Raw genomic sequence first — 23735 nt, 5'->3', positions numbered from 1 at the left:
AATCAACATTAGTTTGGCTTTTCAGAGATGGAGAGACCCGAGGGATGTGAAATGTTGTAAAAGTGATGCTAAAATTGTGTTTTTATTATTTAACAGATCAGTAAGGTGTTTTATTAAATAAAATAAAATATTGAATATACAGATAAATTGCCATATGTATCCCTCTAACAGAGTTCATTAAAGCATCATCTGTGAAGGCTCGTATCCATCCGCACAGAAGCACAACCAGAACAATGTTCCTCCACAACATGCAGTTTTGTTTTATAACTGCTAGAAGGCCAAAAGTTACATAGTGTACCTTTAAACACTCGAGTAGATCACTTCTGTTATAATATGCTTATTTTTGGTGCAAATTTAGTAAGATAATGCCTAATTTGCATACTGAAAATAGTCACTGTGTTTAATATTCATGACTTATGACAACAAAACGTGTATTGTTCACCTGTCCTGTATTACCTCTCCAGACTTCACATTGCTCTGGATCGATGATGTATTGAGTCTGGATTGAGAGTTTCGGTGGGTTAAGATGGTTTACATTCAACTCTGATCAGACAGCAGAACAGAACCGGACCCGATCAATCAATCCTCCAGAAACACACATAAATCAGACTGCACGACAGACACACGCTTACATGAAGAGTGTTCTAAAAAAAGTGTTGATTTATCATTCAAAAGTTATACATTTACAAATATATTGATTCCTTTTCTTATTCCAAACCTATTTGTGTCTTTGTACGTATAAAAAAAATCACTCTTTGGGTTTCTCCAAACCAGAAATCACCTCTGCGAGAAAGAAGACAGCTGCATAGCTTTGCTCAAAACCTGCCCAACTTTCACTGACTGAACATCACACACACACACACACTGAACACTTCTGAAAGACAGAAGACACACCCGATTACAGCTCACGATCAGGACACAAGTGCTCCCTTCGTTCTCATAGGCTGGAATCTCCACATGCCCGGTGGCTGGAGGAAGTACACACTATAAATGACCCGACAGCGTTCAGAATACCATACTAGCACACGACTCGTACTATACCTGCTCAATGACCTAATACTGTTGCCAAAGTGTGCACTATCCATATACAGCATATACTGCATCCCACAATGCAATGCACTTGACTTGGCCCTCCATTTACAATATGACATAAACCAGAAGTAAGAAAATAAAATCTCTATTAACATTTTTGACTCATTTGATTGGATTATCAAAACTGAATTAAAAAAAAGCTTAATTTCTTAATTTTTGTGACTACAACGTAGCATACTGCTCTTTTAAATACTGTTATATCATACAGTGTCACACTGTTTATTTTAATAATATATATTTTGCACAGTATTCTAATATTGCATTCTGAACACAGCCGCAGTTTCAGTGCATCTCGCAGGACTGCTATTTTCTAATGGTGAGTATTCAGTTTGGCGTTTCTCTCTGATTTCTACTGTGTGTGTGTGTGTGTGTGTGTGTGTGTGTGTGTTTGTAAGTGTGTAAACGATATTTTCAGTTCCCTAAATTACAGCTCAACACGTCCGCTCTTTGGTTCATTCACATCACAGATCGTGACACAGACGGCCTGAAGTTTCTTATCAAGCGGCTGAAAGCCATAATACTGTCCTGAACGCTTGAAAAAATAGCGTTAAAGGGGACCTATTATGCAAAATTCACTTTTGTATTGTTTTGAACATAATTATGTGTCCGCAGTGTGTGCACAACCATCCTACTGTGGTAAAAAAATCCATCCACTTTATCATATCTAATCACACATGTGATTTCTTTCCTTGCTGTTTACGTTCACATACATAGCCGACCGTGTTTATGTGTGTTTTTGACATAATCTTGTGTTTATATGACAGTTTAAGCGCAATTAGACGTGAAAGAGAACTTAGTTTAATACTCACGGGACGTTTGTCTTTTTGTGTGCGCGCTCAGAAAACCATATATGTGTTCCTGGATCACAAAACCAGTCTGGAGTCGCACAGGTATATCTGTGGCAATAGCCAACAATACATAGCATGGGTCAAAATTATCCATTTTTCTTTTATGCCAAAACTCATTAGGATATTAAGTAAAGATCATGTTCCATGAAGATATTTTGCAAATTTCCTACCGTAAATATATAAAACATGTATTTTTGTGAGTGAATGCAGCACATTCGTGAACATAAATGCACAACTTTAAAGGAGATTTTCTCAATGTTTCGATTTTTTTTGTACCCTCAGATTCCAGATTTTCAATAGTTGTATCTCTGCCAAATATTGTCCTATCCTAACAAAACTATACATCAATGGAAAGCTCATTTATTCAGATTTAAGATGATGTATAAATCTCAATTTCAGAAAATTGACCCATGTGACTGGTTTTGTGGTCCATGGTCACATATCAGAAGTTTCGACTGATATGGCTTCAAAACACAAGCAGATAATAAACTTTCATGATGATGCAGAACTGCACTGTCATGTAAGTGTGACCGCGCTAGAGATGAAGATCGAAACCAAACAGATGTTTTAGTTTCCGAGTGTCCGAGGCACGAGGTGCTGAATACATTTTGTATTGAAACATGGTGCATGTTTTTCCTTCCACTCTATAACGGGTAATACTCACTCAACGTGTGTAAGAAATGATCTGCGGGTATTTTGAGCACATTCTGGGGACACACGAGACTTATATTACATCTTGTAAAAAAAGGCATAATAGATCCCCTTTACTGGTTTCCTTTTGCATTATTGTTTTCATGTTGCGTGCTTTTTATAAGGATCTTTTTCATATAATAATATAATAATTGTTAGACCAAGTTAATTACATTCACCTGTGTGTGTGTGTGTGTGTGTGTGTGTGTGTGTGTGTGTGTGTGTGTGTGTGTGTGTGTGTGTGTGTGTGTGTGTGTGTTAGCTCTGTGAATGAACCTAAGAGCAAATGACTGTTACTAATTTCGACTTAAATGTTGCAGCATTCAAACATCATCTATAATCAGGCCAACATGGAATCTGTGTCCGAAAATGAAATTTTCAAAAATATATGCAGATATATACGCCATCCACGTCATGCTACACATCCTTTAAAGTAATCCTGTAGTATATTGTCTGCTCCGTACACGTTTCATCCGTCCACAGATTCCACCCGGGCCTGTAACTACAGCATGACGCTGAAAACATTTGTCCTGAACCGTTTGAAGTCTAGTTCATCCTGAGTTGAGTCTCTAGCGGATCCCGTGATTTGTCGGTAAGCGGATGTTCCTCCGTCAGTCTCTGGCAGTGAGGTGAGGACGAGCTCTCCGAGGCACTCGCAGGGCAAACTGACCTCTGATGGGACTGGAGGATTCTGGGAACCCTGTTGAACAGACCCTTATCAGAGCGGAGGACGGCGGGAGATTCCTGTTCAGCTCCGGGAGCTTTCTGAGTGAGGTTTGCGGGTACAGATAAAGTGCAAAGTGGCTCAAAGCCGTCAGAGGACTCGTCTGTTAGCGCAGTGCTTCTCAACCACTGCGTCATGACCTGAAAAATAGCTCCATGTCTTTGCTTTTACAGTGAATGTTTGGGTGTTGAGAGCTTAAAACTATCTATGTGTATTTGAATTGCATATAAAATGTAGATTGCCGCGTTTCCATTACAGATTTGCGCAAAACTTTTGCGTTTTTTTCTAAATATCGATAAAAATAACTATTGCGAAATGACGGCGTTTCCATTGACCGATGTTATGCGACTAAAACATCATTTTTTCCTCTCGCGATAAGTCATTTAAACAATCATGGCAACGGACGTTGGTAGGTTTATATATCACAGCCACCGCACTGGCCATTATTATTATTAACGGAAGGAGACGCGTGTGTGTTCAAGGTTTAGACGTTTCTTTGAGGTTTAGAATCCAGTATTCCTGTAATTCTTTTTTTCTTTTATGAATTTAATAAACAACTCTGTCTCGTATTCTGTCCGAACACACCGCGCATTCTCAGGTCAGGTGACTGTAAATGCGCAAAAACTGTTTCCATTGCCGTTTTGCGAAATATTTCTTGTTCGAATTGCCTGAAAAACGACTTCATGCGAGCGTAAAAACTTTTTTTGCGATAAACGGGAGTTTTTGCGAAATTGACGTGTTTCCATTGAGCGTATTTTCAAATCGCAGTTTCAATTTGCGCAATTTGAACGGTAACGGAAACGCGGATACTGTTTCAACAAAGTCATTAATTTAATGTGATGCATATTTGTCAGTCATACAGTACATGGATGAAACTGAGATTTCTGCATGGTGCAGTTTATTTACTGATTTTAATATTTTTTTGTTTTTAATGCAATTATTCAAATTGCTTGGAATCAGCATAAATCTGTTCACTGTGAAAAATGTATTCAGTTAAAAAGTATGCTTAAAATATGGCTAGCTGTGGAACAAGCAATATTCAATTCATTAAATTTATGAGATTGAAATTTGGATTTATGGATAAATGTGGTTATTGTGCATTTCAAACATTCAGTTTATGAGTACTATTTTAAGTTGATTAGTTCGTAATTCAAATGCATGGGAATTTTATACGCAATTCAAACACACATAAATCGAAATATCTTCATTTATATAAAATCTAAATTCAGGCCTAAATATTTTTCCGAGTGCATCGATCAAGGCATTTTAGTATTATTTTTTTTTTAAGGTTTGTACGATAAATGAGCAGCACCAGTTGAGAAGCACTGATCTAGAGATTGAGGCGTTCTATCTTTCGTTTGTTGTACCCTTCTCTCGTGTCTGTTCTCACTCTCTTCCTCCATGTCTTCAGAGAATCTCAGTTCTTCTTGAAGAATGAAAAGAGGCGCTTGTCTCTGTCCGAGAGGCGATGCCCCCTTCTGGAAGAGGCTGCTCCTCGCGACCCGCTGAAGGAGAATGGAGGATCCTTCCACTCCTCCTGGTGTTTATCCATCAGTTGTTGATCGATAACTCTGTGCATATCATCCTGAGAGAGAGAGAGAGAGAGAGAGAGAGAGAGAGAGAGACATCAGCACGTGACTGTAAGACAGAAAAGAGGCCACAGAAGACGGTTTGAGGTGTGTGTGAGGATGGATGAACATGAGTCCTGTGTGAGCGGCGGGCATGAAGGATGTTTTCACACACTGTTCCCTTCCAATGTTGTTATTGGTAACGAAATTAAAACTATTAACTCTTTCCCCGCCATTTACGGAATTTTCCGGCTTTCCGTGTTTTCACTGTTATACGGTAGGGGGCGCTATTACACATCTACTGAAAGAGTCCAGAATCTCCTGATCAAAACACAGGTGAAGAAGAAGCAGAAACAAGCGATAGCACATGTAGAAATACACGATCATCAACATTAAACAGCAGATACATCAAAACTGTCTAATGTTACTGAAGGAAACGTGGAGCAGGACGAGCTACAGGACCGTGAAGCTTTGAGTGTGTCGATGGACTACATCTGTGTTTTGATCATCGCTCTGAATCCCATCTCAAAATGTTGCTTTTTTATTCAACTTTATACCCACATTCATGTCTTGATAATAAATAAAAAGAATGCATGAAGCTAGAATAAAACAGTTTTGTTTAAAAGCATATATATTCTTTTGATATAATGTATTGCATGTTCAGATATTCATTAAAAAATATTCTGGGGGCAAGTAACATTTTCAAAAATGCTGGTTGTGACTGGCGACTTTTTTCGAAAACGCTGGCAGGGAAATAGTTAAAACATTTTCAGCAACTGAAATCAAATGAAATATAGATATTAGATTAAAATAAAATATGAAATGAAAAACATGGATATTAGATTAAAACTTTTGGCCAACTAACTGAAATAAAGGTAATGCTTTATAATAAGGTCTTATTTGTTATTACATTAACATGAACTAACAATGAACTATATACAGCATTTATTAACCTTTGTTCATGTCAGTTCACAGTGTATTAAATAACATTAACGGATGCAACTTTTGATTTTAAAAATGTCTGAGTAAATGTTGAGATTAACAAAGATTATGTAGTATTTTTCATTGTTAGTTCATGTTAACTAATGTAGATGAACTAATGTTAACCAATGAAACCTTAATGCAATATGTTACCAAATAAGTACTAATGTTATTAAAACTAAAGCTGGAATAAAAAATAAATGAAATGGTATATAAATAAATGTAATAGCTAATTAGAAATATATAAAACAAAAATTAACACTTTACAATAAGGTTAATTACATTAGCATAACATGAACTAATAATGAAAAACACCATTTATTAAACTTAATGTTAATTTCAATATTGTATCTGTTAATAAATTGTATTTTATATTATCTAATGTTGACAGAGACTATTGCTCATTGTTAATGTTAAATTAATTAAATAAAATGACAAAAGCACATAACAAAATGACTAAAACTGAAATGGAAACTGAAACCAAAACTAAAAGTGTCCTCGATACCACAGTCTCTTTTCACATAAGCATTCACATGTTCTAGTGTGAAAATGCCCTGAAGAACAACATCACAATGACATGAACGGCGACCTCGTGACCTCGTGACCCGGGATGAACATGGAGACGGGGAAGACGGCGAACCCGAGCTCACCTCTAAGGCAGGAGGGAGTTACCGTAGGGGAGAAGGGGTCTGTATGGAAGCTGAGAAAGGCCACTAGATCAGAAACCACAAGAGCCACACAGTGAACAGCCCTGAGGAGGCAAACTGCAGGCGGAGAGAGAGAGAGAGAGAGAGAGAGAGAGAGAGAGAGAGGGGAAGCTAAGAGTTAAACACACACACTCACACACATTCACGGGATACAGGTGAGGCAGAGCGACACAACCGCTGATCTTTGCTTTAATATGAGGAGAAGGACGTTCATACACTCAAACAGACATACTGAGAGTTAAAGTCAACATGAAACTGCACTCACAACACATTTTACATCCGTAATGGAGCTCGGTTCCTTTTAAATCTACGACCGGAAACTGATTTCATCCTCCAGAGAGCATTAACACGGACCCTTTTTCAAATCTATTATTATCTTATATTGCTGTAACCTTTATAATGGAATGTTATCTGGCATTCATTTACCATTAACTACTGATTATATTTCCCAACTGTTGTCGTGTGCAATAGTAAAAAGTCATGAAACAATGATTTCATAAAGACTGACTTTTTTTTAACCATTTTTATCACAAGTGCATCGGCAACACTTCATAATAATGTTTCATTTGTTGACTTTAGTTAATGCGTAACAAACATCAACTAACAATCAGCAATATATATATTAGAGCATTATTAATCTTATAGTAAAAATGTAATTGTTCATCATTTGTTCATGTTAGATCACAGTGCATTAACTAATGTTAACAAATACAACTTTTGATTTTAATAATGTATTAGTAAATGTTTACATGAACTAAGATGAATAAATGCTGTAGAAGTATGGTTGTTCATTGTTAACTAATACAATCTCATTGTAAAGTGTTACCAAAGACTTTTATAGAGCTGTACATACAACACTGTTCAGTCCTTGAATTTTGAAAGGTGAATTTTATAAAATGTTTGCATTTTTGTTGAATGTTAAGTCTGTATCTGCCCGTAAAGCTGATATAACAATACATTTAAATACAACCAACCAACATCATGTACAGTAATATCCTGAAACAATGACTAAATACATATTTGACTTCTGATTAACATTGACTGTACAGTCTAGGTGACAAAAACAAAACAATAGAGAAACTGTTTTAGTACATTTAGATTTTTTAATATTACAAAAACATTTGAATTTTGTTAAGATAGTATGCATTAATGAATTGTGTTCAATAAGATCAGGAACGTGTGGTAAAGTAAATAAGGGCAATGTTGACTTCATGTTGACTTTAAGGATAAAGGGCCAAAGGAGAGAGAAACAGACAGAGAGAAAGAGGCTGACCGCTGCCATTCACTACAGTTTAGCATCACAAAAAGCTCATTTACTGTGTTAATGAATGTATAGCATGTAAATCTCGCCAGTCTTTTCACAGAACGAGGGTTACCATCACGGCAGTGGTGAGCATTCGCAGGATGGAGTTGTTTTATGGATAATTGTATCCTGAATGTCTAATATGGCATATATGGCACACATATGGTCATCATCTGACCAGGTTGAAATCTACAGGATTTCCGGGAGACGTGTGTGTCGCGTTCTTAAGCGGTCCGCCTGGAAACAAAGCTGCGGTGATGCCAAACCCCCTCATGGAAAAAGCAAACCGTCATGTTTAAATCTGTGACGATGAGCGCTCATCAGGATCAACTAAATGCTGGACTTCACAAGTATGTGAAGTTCATGTTCATAGACTCTTTAAAATACGTCTAAGAGTTTTGCATGCCTTTCTGTTATTGTAAGGACATCAATGTTACATTTTCACACCTCTAAACATGATGCAGAACAAAACGAACTGTGATTGGTTGCCAGTCAGTCAGCTCCTTGGCCAATGAAAGCTGCGATAGAGTCTAGACCTTCTGCCGTCTGAAGGTCTGGCTACGCGAAACTAAGTGTAACCCCACGGCACCACTGTAACCCGTCCCTGATAACAAGCACGTTAAAGACCACAGTTACATTGGTGCCGTGACCCGGATGGGAGTGAGGTTTATGGGGGGCCAGCTAGTAAGAGTTGTGCGGTCTTTAGCGTCTTTGTCTCACATTCAATTCACCTTTGGCTAAGCCCCGCCCCCCTTAGTTACTGTTGCTACGTCCGTCAACTTCATCTGGGCTCTGGTTTGGTATCAACATGGCTTATGCTGTGACGGCTCTTCCGGCTGAAATTTGATCAAACTTTTATAAAGCAGCAAATAAAGTGTCCGGTAGAAGTAGGCAAAAGGAGCTGCAGTGTGCGTTCGAAGGCTATATTCAAGACATACGGGTGAAACGCAAGCAATAACAAGGCATCCAGATAGAGGCAAAAGCATAACGGTCACAGTCAAAAAATGACCCACCGCATTTCCTAATGGAGACGGAGACTGGGACTCACAATATCAAGAGCAACACTGTTCATGCAAAGCTGGATAGGTCTCTATACACTTATATAATCGTTATTACAAAGCAAACGGACTACGCGAGTATAAAGTTGTATTTATTAGCAGCGTGTGCTAGCGTATCAACAATTGGGGTTTAGAACCGAAATCATAACCTAAACCAGCATAAAACTGTCTAACTAGTATAACTTCACAGTAAGGTTAATAGCAAAATGTATCTTAGAGCACAAAAGTGAGCTTGTTGATGCTTGAGGGGTTTCGCTGACTGAGGACGTCCACACAGTTTAATCCAAACACGACACTTGTCAGGATTTGACTGGTTTTGGGAAGGGAAAAAAACGGACACCCCCCTCCAACCTCTCTGGGAAACGCGTATCTGTGTTACAAATGCCCCAGGCACAACGGTTAACCATATTTTTGATAAAACAACGACGGTAATAGCCTGCCGAGACCAAAAATATGAGACGCCTGTGTTAAAGTCAATGGAGCGCTGTGAACAAGTGTCGGACCTCTGTGAGAGCTCGTTCTTGGCTGCGCTGTGATTGGTCAATCTACATTCTAGGGCGTGGCTTAGCCAAAGACGAATTACATAATTCGTATTGCTTCATTGGATGAATAGTTTATGTGTTCCCCACAGGTTTTACCCTTGCATTTGTTTGTAATATTTTGTGTCTAATAACACTCTGTGATGCGATTCGTTGAGTGAGTGAGACTGACCTGCCAGGCTTCTAACTGCTGAGACAGGTTGAGTTTCTGCTGTATCGCGTCCAACAGCTGACTGTTCAAAGACATGATGTCTATCTTACACTTCGCCAGCTCCATCTCCACGGCTTTCTTCCTGTAACGGGGAAGAGGAGCAACACAAGAGTCACTGAACTGGATCTGCATCTCGGGTTAATGTTGTGATTGGCAGAATGGTGTCACGGGCACAGGCTGACGAAACACGGTGCTCGGAAAAGTTTTTGGTTCGTTGCTTTATGCAGTTGCAAACTGCTGGTCACTTGATTTCAGGAATTAGTCACATCTATTGGACACATTTGTGAAAAAGAATTGCGCTTCATTGAATTGAATTGAATGTGCACTTGTAGTGTACTTCAAATCTTAAAAGTATATATTTTAAAAAACTTTACTTGCAGATAATACAATGTTAATGAAATAAAAGGCCACTTATTATGTTTGCTTAGAGTACTTTTAATGACTATGATTCTTAACACACTTAAGTACACTTTTAAAAAGTGCAATTTGTAATAATGTCAAATTAAAAGATTATAATTACAAGTCGTGCTTTAAAGTACAATCATTTTGATGTGTTGACGAACATACTAAAGCACTTTATTCTAACAAATAAAATACTTGATTTTACATTTAAGGTTATAATATATTCTAAATGTACTTAACTGCAACTTCATCATTGCGAATGTGTATTTATTTACATATATACAGTAGTCCACATTTGAAGTGGATCATAAAGGTTTATCATAGTTGTCCTAAGACAAGAACAGGCATTGTTCAAAATTCATGTATAACTTTGAAGAAAGTTTTTTGATCCAGTTCAAATGTTGACTACTGTATTTAAATGCATGACATACAACTACACGTTTCAATAGAAATGCCATTAAAATACAGTTTAGTTTAACATAAATACATTCGGCAGTACACTTTAACTCCTACTTAAGTGGTTCAAAATAAGCAGCTAATTGCATTTAATATAAAAATTATACGATAATTAATTTAATTTAATCGCAATTAACATGCAATTAAGTGTCAAAAACATTCAGTTCACACTTATGTACACTCTTTAAAGTATAATTGTTGTAACAAGTAGTCTACTCTTTTTTTAAAGTATGCTGAAGTATCCTTCCTTACAGGCTGAAGTTGCAAAAAAAGTTGAAGTGGCAAAAACCACAGATTTGCAGGAAGTCTCTAAACATGAACATGTGTGTCACTGTCAGTCATATTTACTTGGCAATGGCTTCATCTCTGTCTCGTATAGCGCTCTGTAACCGCTCGCTGGGTTCGTGGACTTCTGCCATCGCTCTCAACCTATCGTTCTCTTCTCTTGAAGAAGAAACTTCCACCGAGAGCAGCGCCACCTGCAGGATCCAAAGGAGAACCAGATGAGTTGATGAGCTCAGGTATTTATATACGGCTGCGTTTAAAGGGACACTTCACCCATTTGCATTAAGCTTTGTATCGTTAGAAACCGTCATATTTTTGAATTGTCATGCATTATTCCCTCATTTTCCCCTGAAAACGGAGAAATAAGGATTTCAGTGTTGCAGGTCCTGCTTATAATGATGTAAAAATAATAATTTGGAGTTGGATTTTATGGTAATACATTATATTTTCGCTGTATTTATAATCCATTTATTCACTTTTTGAGCATAGACCTGAAAATTTAAATTTCCAACTTAAACTGTCGTATATCTTGAATGCTTTAGAGCAATGACTTGAGTTAGATCTCAATTCAAAGATGACACTTGGCTGATTATTGCTGAAGTGAAAAAGGTTTTAAAAATTGAACGTAAAAAAAGTGAAAAATTTGTTATACATTTTAATATAAAATATATATTTTCAAAAACATGTTTTACTCTAAAACTGTGAGAAAATCAAAACCATAAATCTAAACAAGTTTTGTTCAAAGAATGAGCTTTCAGTAAGATTTGATTTGGCCGCAGTACCAAAAGTTTTCACTAGGTGAAATTCGTCTCCCATTCATTTCCTATGCGGTAATTTTTGACGGCGAAGAGCACAAGTGTGACTATTTTTTTTTAAGGACCATTTCGAATCATGTCCATAATTTTTGTTTGTGTGTTCACACAGCAAGTGCCAAAACGTTTACCAAGTTTAGTACCATTCCGATGAAGAAGAAAAAAAGTTAAAAATTTCGGTCAAAAATGGCCGAAGAGCACCAGAGGGAACGTAAACGGCTTGGAGAATATCTGATGTGTGTCAGATCCGTGCATTTGGTCTTAAAAGTGACAGTAGCTTAATATACTGAACATGCTGCTGTCTTGTCACTAATTAAAGAAACAAACAAAAAAAGAAAATAAAATATGCCTTTGACTGAATAACTTCTTTAAATATATTAATTTAATATATATTTAATTTAGACAATATAGTATTTCGTAGTGAAATACCACGACTGTCAGAACCCTTGCAAGGGGTGTAAATATAAAGCCCTTGATCACTTGTGGGTAAATTAAGTGTGAGCACTGCTGTTGTGACATCACAATCGTGTTGCATTGTGGTCTATGGATCTGCTTGAAGTTGGTCAAAGTCGAGGGGTTGGGGCGATGGTCTGTCCAAATAAACTTCCCTCGTTTACTTGACGAAGTTGGACACAATTCAAAATGGCAGCGGGGATTCCTCCGAGAGGAAGTGCTTAGAGAGTGTATGTCTAACAGCGTAAGTGTGTGTGTGTGTGTGTGTGTGTGTACCTGATTATGGAGCTGTAGCGCCTCCTCCTGGCTGTTGTGTGTTTTTTCCTGCTCGTGTTCGAAAAGTTCTCTGAGTTCCCGCAGCTCCTCGCTCAATTTCCGAACCTGCTCTTCTAGAACCTCCTCGTCACTGCGCCGTGAGCCCTAAACACACGCAACACACGTTGAAGAATGTGAATTTGACCGCATAAAACGTTCAGATTTGGATGTGGCGATTGTTACCGTAGATTCATTGCCGTCCAGCAGGTTTTGTGTGAGTCTGCGCAGCTCCAGGAGGTTAGCGGGCAAACTCCCCACGGGGACGTCCTTTGCCGACAGCGTCTCCGAAGACTCGTCCATGGAGGAGTCTGTGGATAAGGCGGAGTCTGTGATGTCACTTCCTCTCAGCTGTGAGCAGATGGACCGCACCTGACAGTAAGCCTCCCACAGCTGCAGCCGGAGCTACAGGGATGGAAAGAGCACTTTTTACAGATCATTTTATAGAAATGTGTTCATGCAAAAAGCAATTTTAGTGTGTGAAATATTTAAGAGCTGAGCATATCTAGAAAAATTTATATATTCGCTATATAGACTACTATATGCATCCCATGAATTTTTAAAATGTTATCAATTCGAGGACTGCTCATTTAAAATTCCCTGATATTTCTATTAAAGGAGACCAACGCCTGATCATTTTGCAGGGTATTTATACATTTGTTTGTTTGTTTTTAATTTTAAGAAAATATTAAAACATATTTAGCATTGTTTTTTTTATTGTAAAAGTATTTTTAAACATGTTTTTGAAAGCTCTTCTGCTCACCCAGGCTGCTTTTATTTTATGAAAAAAATACAGTGAACTATTGTAAAATATTATTACAATTTAAAAATAACTGTTTTCTATGTGAATATCTTATTATATAAAGCTGAATTTTGAATCAGAATTTTGAAGCTGAAAAAGATCTACACTAACATTCAAAAGTTTGGGGTTCAGACAGAAGTGTCTTCTGCTCACCAAGCCTGCATTTATTTAATCAAAAATACAAAAGCAGTAACATTGCGAAATATTATTACAATTTAAAATAACTGTTTTGGAATTTGAATATAATTTATATTGTAATTTATTCCTGTGATCAAAGCTGAATGTTCAGCATCATTACTCCAGTCTTCAGTGTCACATGATCCTTCAGAAATCAGTATAATATGATGATTTGCTGCTCAAGAAATATTTAGGATTACTATCAGTTGAAAACTGATTCATATTTTTGCAGAAACTGATGCATTTTTCAGGATTCTTTGATGAAAAGAAAGTTCAAAAGAACAGCATTTATTTGAAATTTGACTTTTTTAACATTATAAATATCTTTACTCTCACTTTCTAAAAAATCTTTACTAAATAGAAGTATTAATGTATTTTATTTTTAAATGTTACTGACACCAACCTTTTGAAAAGTAGTGTACGTGATTCTGTACAATGAGTGATGTCATTTCCTGTAATTTCCTAATTTACAGACCAATGATTTGTGATTAAAATGGTAAAATGTGCACATTTAAGCACTTTACCACTCTACAGATAAAGCGTTGTGGAAAATTTGGTTTGCGTACCTACCCCAAAGTGATAAAATAAAATAAAATTCTGTCTAAAAATGTTTAAGGCCAGACAAGTAGTTTGTTAAGGCTTGGTTTGTAGGGAATTACAAACCTGCGCACATATATTCAAATGCTCATAATTCTATAATTAATTCTTGATGCGCACGTGAGCGCCATCAGCGTTTCTCACAGGTTTGCGTTTAAAGTCTGTGTAGAGAGAACGGTGTCATCTTAGCGGCCTCTAATTTAATAACTAATGATCGTTGCGACGGAAGTGAATCAATCAAAACTAACTTTAGCTGTAAAATAACATTACTCAAGAACCGCTATAAAGCCAAAACAATCTCTGTTACCTTAAATTATCAATTTTTGAAACAATCTACATTGTTAAAAGCGCTATATAAATGAAGATGACTTGACATTTAAAAGTGAAATATTTAACTTTTTTTTTTTTTTTTTTTGCTTGGCCCATTTTTTGTATGGATATTCATGGGTGGGGGCAACAATTATGGCAGTTGTTTTGTAGAAGTACCCAAAATATTGCGAAGCAGCAAGCCAATCAGATTACAATCTCTAATGACTGAGTGACAGCCACTAAAAGCCGCTGTATGTGTGTCGTGTCCAGAGGAGTGTGTGTGTGTGTACCTGCTCTCTCTCCTGCTCCAGCTCCTCCTGCTCCATGCTCTGCTCGATCTCACAGAGAAGACTGTGTGGGTTTGGACTGAAGCCCTGGAGACTGTGATCCTCCGTCAGCTCCTCCACACGAGCGCTCAGATTCCTGTGGGACACGCGCACCTCCTGCAGCTCCAGCTGGCTCTGCCGCAGCTGTACCAACACACACACACACACACACACATCTGAGGCCGGGTGCTAAAAACAGGCTGGAGGCCGAGGGGTGTTTAGTTGAGGTAACTCTAAATCTGTCATTATGCAAATACTCGTATTTGTCACCTATGAATCATTCATTCCACAACCGGAAGTGTCTGATAATAGAAATAAATCAGTGTTTTTAAAGTAGTGACTCATCTCTCAATGTCATGCTCTATTTTTGACCAATGATATGACTGGAGTCTCATGTCATTAAACATTACTTTAAGCCTATTTTTAAAAAAGCAGTATTCATTTATTTAGAGGTAAATCTTTTTATTGAAGCGATTAATGACTTTAAACACATCGCGTTCAGTAAATCTAAAATGGACCGTACACTCTCAGAACAAAAAGGTACAAAAGCTGTCACTGGGATGGTAGCCTTTCAAAGGGTTATAATATGTGCCATTTAGGTACTAATATGTACACTTTTGGTACCAATATGTACCTTTGTGGTACTAATGTGCACTCTTTAGGTACAAATATGTACCTTTTGAAAGGGTACCACCCCAGTTACATGCAGCTTTTGTACCTTTTTTTCTGAGAGTGAGAGCTGTAGTGACTCAAACTATCAAACACATGCAAAACAAGGAACTACTAAATCTATAATAGCACTGAATTAAAGGGAACGAGAGACTATTTTTCTTTCTTTGTTCTCCTGCTTCATATCTCAGTTATCCGCAGCTTTTGTCTGCTGAGTTTTCACAGATTTCAGGTGCAAATCAATCAGAATAAACTGCTCATCTTAATATCATGTTGCGTGGACAAAACCTGTCGAGATGTACTGGGCCAGTCCAAATTAACTGTACCATTTAAAGAGAAAAATAAAAGATTATATTTTGCTGCAAGAAAAATAAAGGCTATTTTAGGACCATTAAGAATTTTTGCATTATTGAATTATTATTAATAATTAAATAAGACACACTGAAATCTTTTCACTTTTTTATGGCCAGAAATTCTAAGCATATTCAATTTCAAATAAATGTTGTGAACAGTGTGGCTTCATGAAATATATTTAATATAAATTTAACTTAAACCTTCAAATATCAAAATATATTACAAAGTACTTTAAGGGGCAAGAAAATACATTTCTAAATATTGTTTATAAATCCAGTTATATATATATATATATATTTATATATATTATACAATTCTGTATAATATATATAAAAACATATTTATATCTAAATATGTTTATATTGTCGGGAAAAATTTGTGTGTGTGTATATACACACACATTTTTCCTGATAATATAAACATATTTAGATTGACATATTGATACAAAAATATATAAGATACCTGTAAATATATTTAATGCATCTGACTTTTTCCCCAAATGGTTTTGCAGTAAAAATATATAAACAACAAGGTACATTTGAAGAAGTTAAATATATTAAGAGTTGTTTTCAGAGAAAATTATATATATTTATATTATAAAATAATGTTTTACTTTTATAATATTTGTATATTTATATATATATTTAAAAATAAGTATTCTTGTCATGTTTGAATTGTTTTTAATCTATGGGATTTATGTCATGTATGCTTATTAGTGTGCCAGTCCAATCATATACAGTTTTGCATATACTCGTGTTGTTTAGTGCAACCCGCTGATGAATAACATGTCTGTTCTGCGCGTAACAGCCGCTCACCTGTGAGTCCTTCTCGTGACACTGTTTCTCCAGCACCAGCGTCCGCTCTCTCAGCTCGTCCACCGTGCTCTGCATCTGCTCGTTCTCCTCCAGCATGGCGGTCACACGTCGCTCCAGTTCCTGCTTACGCTCCGACAACATCTGTATCTGCCCAACGAGAGCGGGAAACAATCATCATTCTGAGATATTCTGACCTAAACATCTGCAAACTTTTAACATAATGCTTGTCTTAAAGAGTGAAGATCTAACAGTCTTGATCAGGTTTTCAAGGAAAGCTGGTTTAGTGGATTAGTGTTGTAGGAATGCTGTGTTGCCAGGCTTCATCGGTAGGGAGTCACGGACACCTCCACAGTCAGGAATGTGCGCTTGATAACGGGAATATTTCTGTTCAAAACAGACCCGTGAAAATGCTGTTGCTCAGAAGTTGTGTTTTAAGTATCATTATCGTCTCACTGGTTTCTCCTACACTGGTGCAGAAACAATTTTCACACAATTCGCACAACAAGTAACACATTCATTAATTGAAATTGAAATTATTAGTATCATGCTTTTCTTATTAGTATTTTTGTCTTTCTCCAGTCCAAATATCTAAAAATACTTAAATCAAGATGCAATTACTAGACAAGTAAAATAATAAGATATTGTCTCTAAATGAAAAAAAAAAGAGTTCTGCTTAAATCAAGCAAAATATCTGCCAATGGGGTAAGAAAAAAAGTTAGTTTTAGGCAAAACAACTCTTAATTCTTTCATAAGACAAGACATAATATCTTTTCATTTTACTTGTCTAGTAAATGCATCTTTATTTAATAATATTTAGATATTTGGACTGGAAACAAGAGAAAAATACTAAGTAAAAAAAGCATTTTTAAGCATTACATAATTAGGAATCAGTATTTTAGTTTTTATTTTAGTTTGATTATAATTGTATTAATATTCTGAATTAGCTTTTGTCATTTTATTATTATTATTTAGTATTGCTATATACGTTTAATTTTTCTATTTTAGTTTTAGTTAATTTTTGTTTGAATGTTTTTCCACTAAAATAATTTTAGTCCTTCAACTTAAACGTATTTCAGTTTTTTGCCAAACAATATATACTATTTTTTTTCAACTAATATTTATATTTGATTTTATTTCAGCTTTATTTCAATTAACAGAAATGATGAAATAGTTTCAGCCAACAATAATAACCCTGATGTGAATCCTCATTGAGAACTGAGAGCTGCATTACACTAATGAGAATTTGAAGAGGAGAATGTGTTTAATTGTCTTAATGTCACGATGCTACAGACTTAATCTGACTGGTCCTAAAATAGGTTTCATTTACTTTCGGCTACATATAATGTCTTGTTTGTTTGTATTATGGGGAAATGTGACCTAGACAAGGTAGGTCCCTAGAAAAGTACCTCAAAAAAGAGTCCTGATGTGTGTGTGTGCAGCGCATGAAACGATCATGAGCAGAAGGTCTGGTGTCTCTCCCTCATGTTATGACCTAGATCTGCTAACCTAGTTCAGCAGCAGCACTGTGGGATTACCCGTACGCCACACCTGGACATTTCATGCATACTTCTGCTCATCTTCAAACTTTAACTTGAAATCAGCCGAACTAGACGGCGACACTGGTGTATTTATGTCCTGGTCGGCCCAGAAGCGTCATGGATTGGAACAGACGCCCGTTTCTCACTGTCTGGCACTGGCGGCATTTTCGGGAACACCCAGACATTGCAGCATTTGCTCTTAAAATAGAACAGAAGTTTTACCCCGCGCTCGAGTACACACACTTCACATGGGAGAATTGCTACTAAAGAGTCTTTAGTAGTGAACTGACAGGATGATCCATGCTTTCATGTTGTTTACACCAAATTCTGACCCATCCATCTAAATGTTGCAGCAGAAATCCAGACTCATCAGACCAGGCAAAAATTTTTTTTCCAATCTTCTATTGTCCAGTTTCAGTGAGTCTCTCAGTTTCGTGTGAATTGTAGCCTCAGTTTTCTTTTCTCAGCTGACAGGAGTGTCACCGGTGTGTTTCTTCTGCTGCTGGAGCTCTTGCTTCCAGGTTTGGTGTGTTGTGTGTTCAGAGAAGCTCTTCTGCTTCCAGGTTTGGTGTGTTGTGTGTTCAGAGATTCTCTTCTGCTTCCAGGTTTGGTGTGTTGTGTGTTCAGAGAAGCTCTTCTGCTTCAAGGTTTGGTGTGTTCAGAGATGCTCTTCTGCTTCAAGGTTTGGTGTGTTGTGTGTTCAGAGAAGCTCTTCTGCTTCAAGGTTTGGTGTGTTGTGTGTTCAGAGAAGCTCTTCTGCTTCAAGGTTTGGTGTGTTCAGAGATGCTCTTCTGCTTCCAGGTTTGGTGTGTTGTGTGTTCAGAGATGCTCTTCTGCTTCAAGGTTTGGTGTGTTGTGTGTTCAGAGAAGCTCTTCTGCTTCAAGGTTTGGTGTGTTCAGAGATGCTCTTCTGCTTCAAGGTTTGGTGTGTTGTGTGTTCAGAGATGCTCTTCTGCTTCAAGGTTTGGTGTGTTGTGTGTTCAGAGAAGCTCTTCTGCTTCAAGGTTTGGTGTGTTCAGAGATGCTCTTCTGCTTCAAGGTTTGGTGTGTTGTGTGTTCAGAGAAGCTCTTCTGCTTCAAGGTTTGGTGTGTTGTGTGTTCAGAGAAGCTCTTCTGCTTCCAGGTTTGGTGTGTTGTGTGTTCAGAGATTCTCTTCTGCTTCCAGGTTTGGTGTGTTGTGTGTTCAGAGAAGCTCTTCTGCTTCAAGGTTTGGTGTGTTCAGAGATGCTCTTCTGCTTCAAGGTTTGGTGTGTTGTGTGTTCAGAGAAGCTCTTCTGCTTCAAGGTTTGGTGTGTTCAGAGATGCTCTTCTGCTTCAAGGTTTGGTGTGTTGTGTGTTCAGAGAAGCTCTTCTGCTTCAAGGTTTGGTGTGTTCAGAGATGCTCTTCTGCTTCCAGGTTTGGTGTGTTGTGTGTTCAGAGATGCTCTTCTGCTTCCAGGTTTGGTGTGTTGTGTGTTCAGAGATGCTCTTCTGCTTCAAGGTTTGGTGTGTTCAGAGATGCTCTTCTGCTTCAAGGTTTGGTGTGTTGTGTGTTCAGAGAAGCTCTTCTGCTTCAAGGTTTGGTGTGTTGTGTGTTCAGAGAAGCTCTTCTGCTTCAAGGTTTGGTGTGTTCAGAGATGCTCTTCTGCTTCCAGGTTTGGTGTGTTGTGTGTTCAGAGATGCTCTTCTGCTTCAAGGTTTGGTGTGTTGTGTGTTCAGAGAAGCTCTTCTGCTTCAAGGTTTGGTGTGTTCAGAGATGCTCTTCTGCTTCAAGGTTTGGTGTGTTGTGTGTTCAGAGATGCTCTTCTGCTTCAAGGTTTGGTGTGTTGTGTGTTCAGAGAAGCTCTTCTGCTTCAAGGTTTGGTGTGTTCAGAGATGCTCTTCTGCTTCAAGGTTTGGTGTGTTGTGTGTTCAGAGAAGCTCTTCTGCTTCAAGGTTTGGTGTGTTGTGTGTTCAGAGATGCTCTTCTGCTTCAAGGTTTGGTGTGTTGTGTGTTCAGAGATGCTCTTCTGCTTCAAGGTTTGGTGTGTTCAGAGATGCTCTTCTGCTTCAAGGTTTGGTGTGTTGTGTGTTCAGAGATGCTCTTCTGCTTCAAGGTTTGGTGTGTTGTGTGATCAGAGATGCTCTTCTGCTTCAAGGTTTGGTGTGTTCAGAGATGCTCTTCTGCTTCAAGGTTTGGTGTGTTGTGTGTTCAGAGATGCTCTTCTGCTTCAAGGTTTGGTGTGTTGTGTGTTCAGAGATGCTCTTCTGCTTCAAGGTTTGGTGTGTTGTGTGTTCAGAGATGCTCTTCTGCTTCCAGGATTGGTGTGTTGTGTGTTCAGAGAAGCTCTTCTGCTTCAAGGTTTGGTGTGTTGTGTGTTCAGAGATGCTCTTCTGCTTCCAGGATTGGTGTGTTGTGTGTTCAGAGATGCTCTTCTGCTTCAAGGTTTGGTGTGTTGTGTGTTCAGAGATGCTCTTCTGCTTCAAGGTTTGGTGTGTTGTGTGATCAGAGATGCTCTTCTGCTTCAAGGTTTGGTGTGTTGTGTGTTCAGAGATGCTCTTCTGCTTCAAGGTTTGGTGTGTTGTGTGTTCAGAGATGCTCTTCTGCTTCAAGGTTTGGTGTGTTGTGTGTTCAGAGATGCTCTTCTGCTTCCAGGTTTGGTGTGTTGTGTGTTCAGAGATGCTCTTCTGCTTCCAGGATTGGTGTGTTGTGTGTTCAGAGATGCTCTTCTGCTTCAAGGTTTGGTGTGTTGTGTGTTCAGAGATGCTCTTCTGCTTCCAGGATTGGTGTGTTGTGTGTTCAGAGATGCTCTTCTGCTTCAAGGTTTGGTGTGTTGTGTGTTCAGAGATGCTCTTCTGCTTCCAGGTTTGGTGTGTTGTGTGTTCAGAGAAGCTCTTCTGCTTCCAGGTTTGGTGTGTTGTGTGTTCAGAGATGCTCTTCTGCTTCCAGGTTTGGTGTGTTGTTTGTTCAGAGATGCTCTTCTGCTTCCAGGTTTGGTGTGTTGTTTGTTCAGAGATGCTCTTCTGCTTCAAGGTTTGGTGTGTTGTGTGTTCAGAGATGCTCTTCTGCTTCCAGGTTTGGTGTGTTGTGTGTTCAGAGAAGCTCTTCTGCTTCCAGGTTTGGTGTGTTGTGTGTTCAGAGATGCTCTTCTGCTTCCAGATTTGGTGTGTTGTGTGTTCAGAGATGCTCTTCTGCTTCCAGGTTTGGTGTGTTGTTTGTTCAGAGATGCTCTTCTGCTTCAAGGTTTGGTGTGTTGTGTGTTCAGAGATGCTCTTCTGCTTCCAGGTTTGGTGTGTTGTTTGTTCAGAGATGCTCTTCTGCTTCCAGATTTGGTGTGTTGTGTGTTCAGAGATGCTCTTCTGCTTCAAGGTTTGGTGTGTTGTGTGTTCAGAGATGCTCTTCTGCTTCAAGATTGGTGTGTTGTGTGTTCAGAGAAGCCCATCTGCAGACCTCGGTTGTATCAAGTGTTTATCTGAGTTACTGTTGTCTTTCTATCAGCTGAACCAGTCTGGTCATTCTCCTCTGACCTCTGGCATCAACAAGGCATTTTCTCCCACAGAACTGACGCTCACTGGATATTTCCTCTTTTCTGACACGACAAGTTCAAAGTCACTTAAATACACGATGCTCAGACTGAACTTCAGCAGATCGTCTTGATCATGTCTACATTGAGTTGCTGCCATGTGATTGGCTGATTAGATATTTGTGTTAACGAGCAGTTGAACAGGTGACCTAATAAAGTGGCCTTGTTCTCATTCACTAATTCATCTCTGCTTCTTTATACTGTATGATGTCTGTAGTGATCAGAGAGAGAGAGAGAGAGAGAGAGAGAGAGAGACTGAGACTCCTGTACATCAGCTCTGGTCTGACGGACAGCACATCCCTCTATCGACTACTAATCATGGGCTAATTACCCTGCGTGAGTAAACCCTGACACCGTAACCTTCAGACACTCTTCATCTCAGTACTGTGTAGATCTCTATAATCTGAACATCTTCTGAGTAACTGTGGTGGCACCATACATCGGCGATGAATCAGATGCTATTATTACGGTACTTTGATATACAGTGGGGTCCAACTTCAATCTGTATTGTGAATTTTTTTGTACACTTTATTTTATTTTTATTTCACATTTAATTCAATGTGTTGCTTGTCGTTTCTTTGTAATTATTGGTGAAATTGATTAGCAATTTCAAAGTGAAAATTGTTTCAAAGTAAATCCTATACCAATTTTTTAAACCCATATCTGATCAAAATATAGTTGAAAATATTTAAAGAGACAACATGGTTTACACATGCATACAAAACCAGACATGCATTAGATGTGGATGTACCGGTACGTATGAAGAGTGTTTTCTCCCCTCTTTCTGCATTTAATTTTTTCTCCTGGGCATTGAGAAGGACAGTAGGTGGTTTCTTGCTCCGGAATAGTTTGGTTTTTCATGATCGTTTTCGTTCCTCTCTCTGACTCTTAATCAGGCTGGTTTTGCTACTGTACCTTTAAGACATCTCTGCATAATTTATGTTTGTTATTACTGGCTAACCTTTATATTGTTGATCATCAGGTTGGTCCAAGTTGCTGAATGATGAATAGGTGTTGATATGTAAATGTAGGTGCTCATATGTTAATGAGCTTGAGCTCTAGCAAATAAAACACTCTTCTATACATTCAAAGAATATTTACTGAATCTTAATATTAGTTATTAGTAGTAGCTGAAGTTTTAATATAGTTCTACTCATTAGTCCTGCATTACTTCCTGCATAGTAACATATTAATATTAATGATGGACTATTATGCTAAAGTCTTACCCTTGTGACTATAGTTGTCTAATGATGCTTTTGGGAAACACACCTGGATGAATGTTTTTACTGAGCTAGCTTGTCGCAATGCATTCTGGGATTGCCTTCTCTATGAAGCACATCCTGTCCTACAAAGAACAACTCTGTGTTGCCTTGGCTTTTGGCTTGCTTAGTTGGAGACAATTAAGGCGAGACACGGCAGGCAAAAACATTGAGTTTTTTTTACTGGTCAATTTTGAGATTTTTGGATATTTGTCTTCAATAACTCGTCTTCTTTCAGACTTGTGGTGAAAAAAAGTCCAAAATACACATTTAGGTCTTTATATTACTACACTTTGCCTGTTTGCGTCTGTAGATTTCTCATAAATTCAACAAAAGATGGCGTTATAAATCATCCGCTGCTCCGCGATTTCTGTCTCACCGTCATCACACACACCGCTGGAAAGCTCTCTCTCCTGTACAATGCTGTCGGATCCAAATATGGTCATTTCCTTTTTATCAGCAACCAATCGTGAAAGTAAAAGGGCTGAATGCGCAATCTCATTGGCTGATGATAAATCTTTAAAGCCCGTTTTCTCAAAATGACTTTTCTCTCATTCTCCAAGTCTGAAATCATCACTTCAGTCGCACCGATATACACCAAACTTTCCAGTCTTGTACCTAGTTATTTTATGAAGACATTTACAGAGGGAGTTGTAAATATGTTATTCCTAGCCTGATTTATATAACATTTTATTCCAAAAAACATGGCGAATTTTTTTTTTTTAAGGCTATTGACAGTATATTCTGATTTACAGGATAACAAAAGATATCCATAAATCCCTCTGTAATTTTCCCCCAATCCCATCTAATATGTAAACACAATGAAAAAATAAATTTTAACCTGGCTTTATCCAATACTCAGATTTAGTTTTTTTTAAATATATATATGCAAATTAGTGCATATTT

At 37.8% G+C, this 23735-nt stretch overlaps 1 protein-coding gene across 1 annotated transcript in view; it reads right to left on the bottom strand.

The window, feature by feature from the left end:
- Nucleotides 1-3540: 3540 nt before the first annotated feature.
- Nucleotides 3541-23735, bottom strand: part of bicdl1 (BICD family like cargo adaptor 1) — a 40755-nt gene continuing 20560 nt past the window's right edge. The window contains exons 4-10 of the mRNA XM_079638603.1: nt 16491-16637; nt 14617-14796; nt 12628-12846; nt 12406-12549; nt 10928-11058; nt 9683-9803; nt 3541-4939 (exon numbers count right to left, since the gene is read on the bottom strand). Coding sequence (XP_079494729.1) covers nt 4772-4939; nt 9683-9803; nt 10928-11058; nt 12406-12549; nt 12628-12846; nt 14617-14796; nt 16491-16637 — 1110 coding nt within the window. The 3' untranslated portion in view covers nt 3541-4771. The remainder of the gene's footprint in view (nt 4940-9682; nt 9804-10927; nt 11059-12405; nt 12550-12627; nt 12847-14616; nt 14797-16490; nt 16638-23735) is intronic.

Source organism: Phoxinus phoxinus (assembly GCF_949152265.1).
Source record: "Phoxinus phoxinus genome assembly, chromosome: 15".
Classification (NCBI taxonomy): domain Eukaryota; kingdom Metazoa; phylum Chordata; class Actinopteri; order Cypriniformes; family Leuciscidae; genus Phoxinus; species Phoxinus phoxinus.
This window is presented reverse-complemented; position numbering and strand designations above follow the sequence as displayed.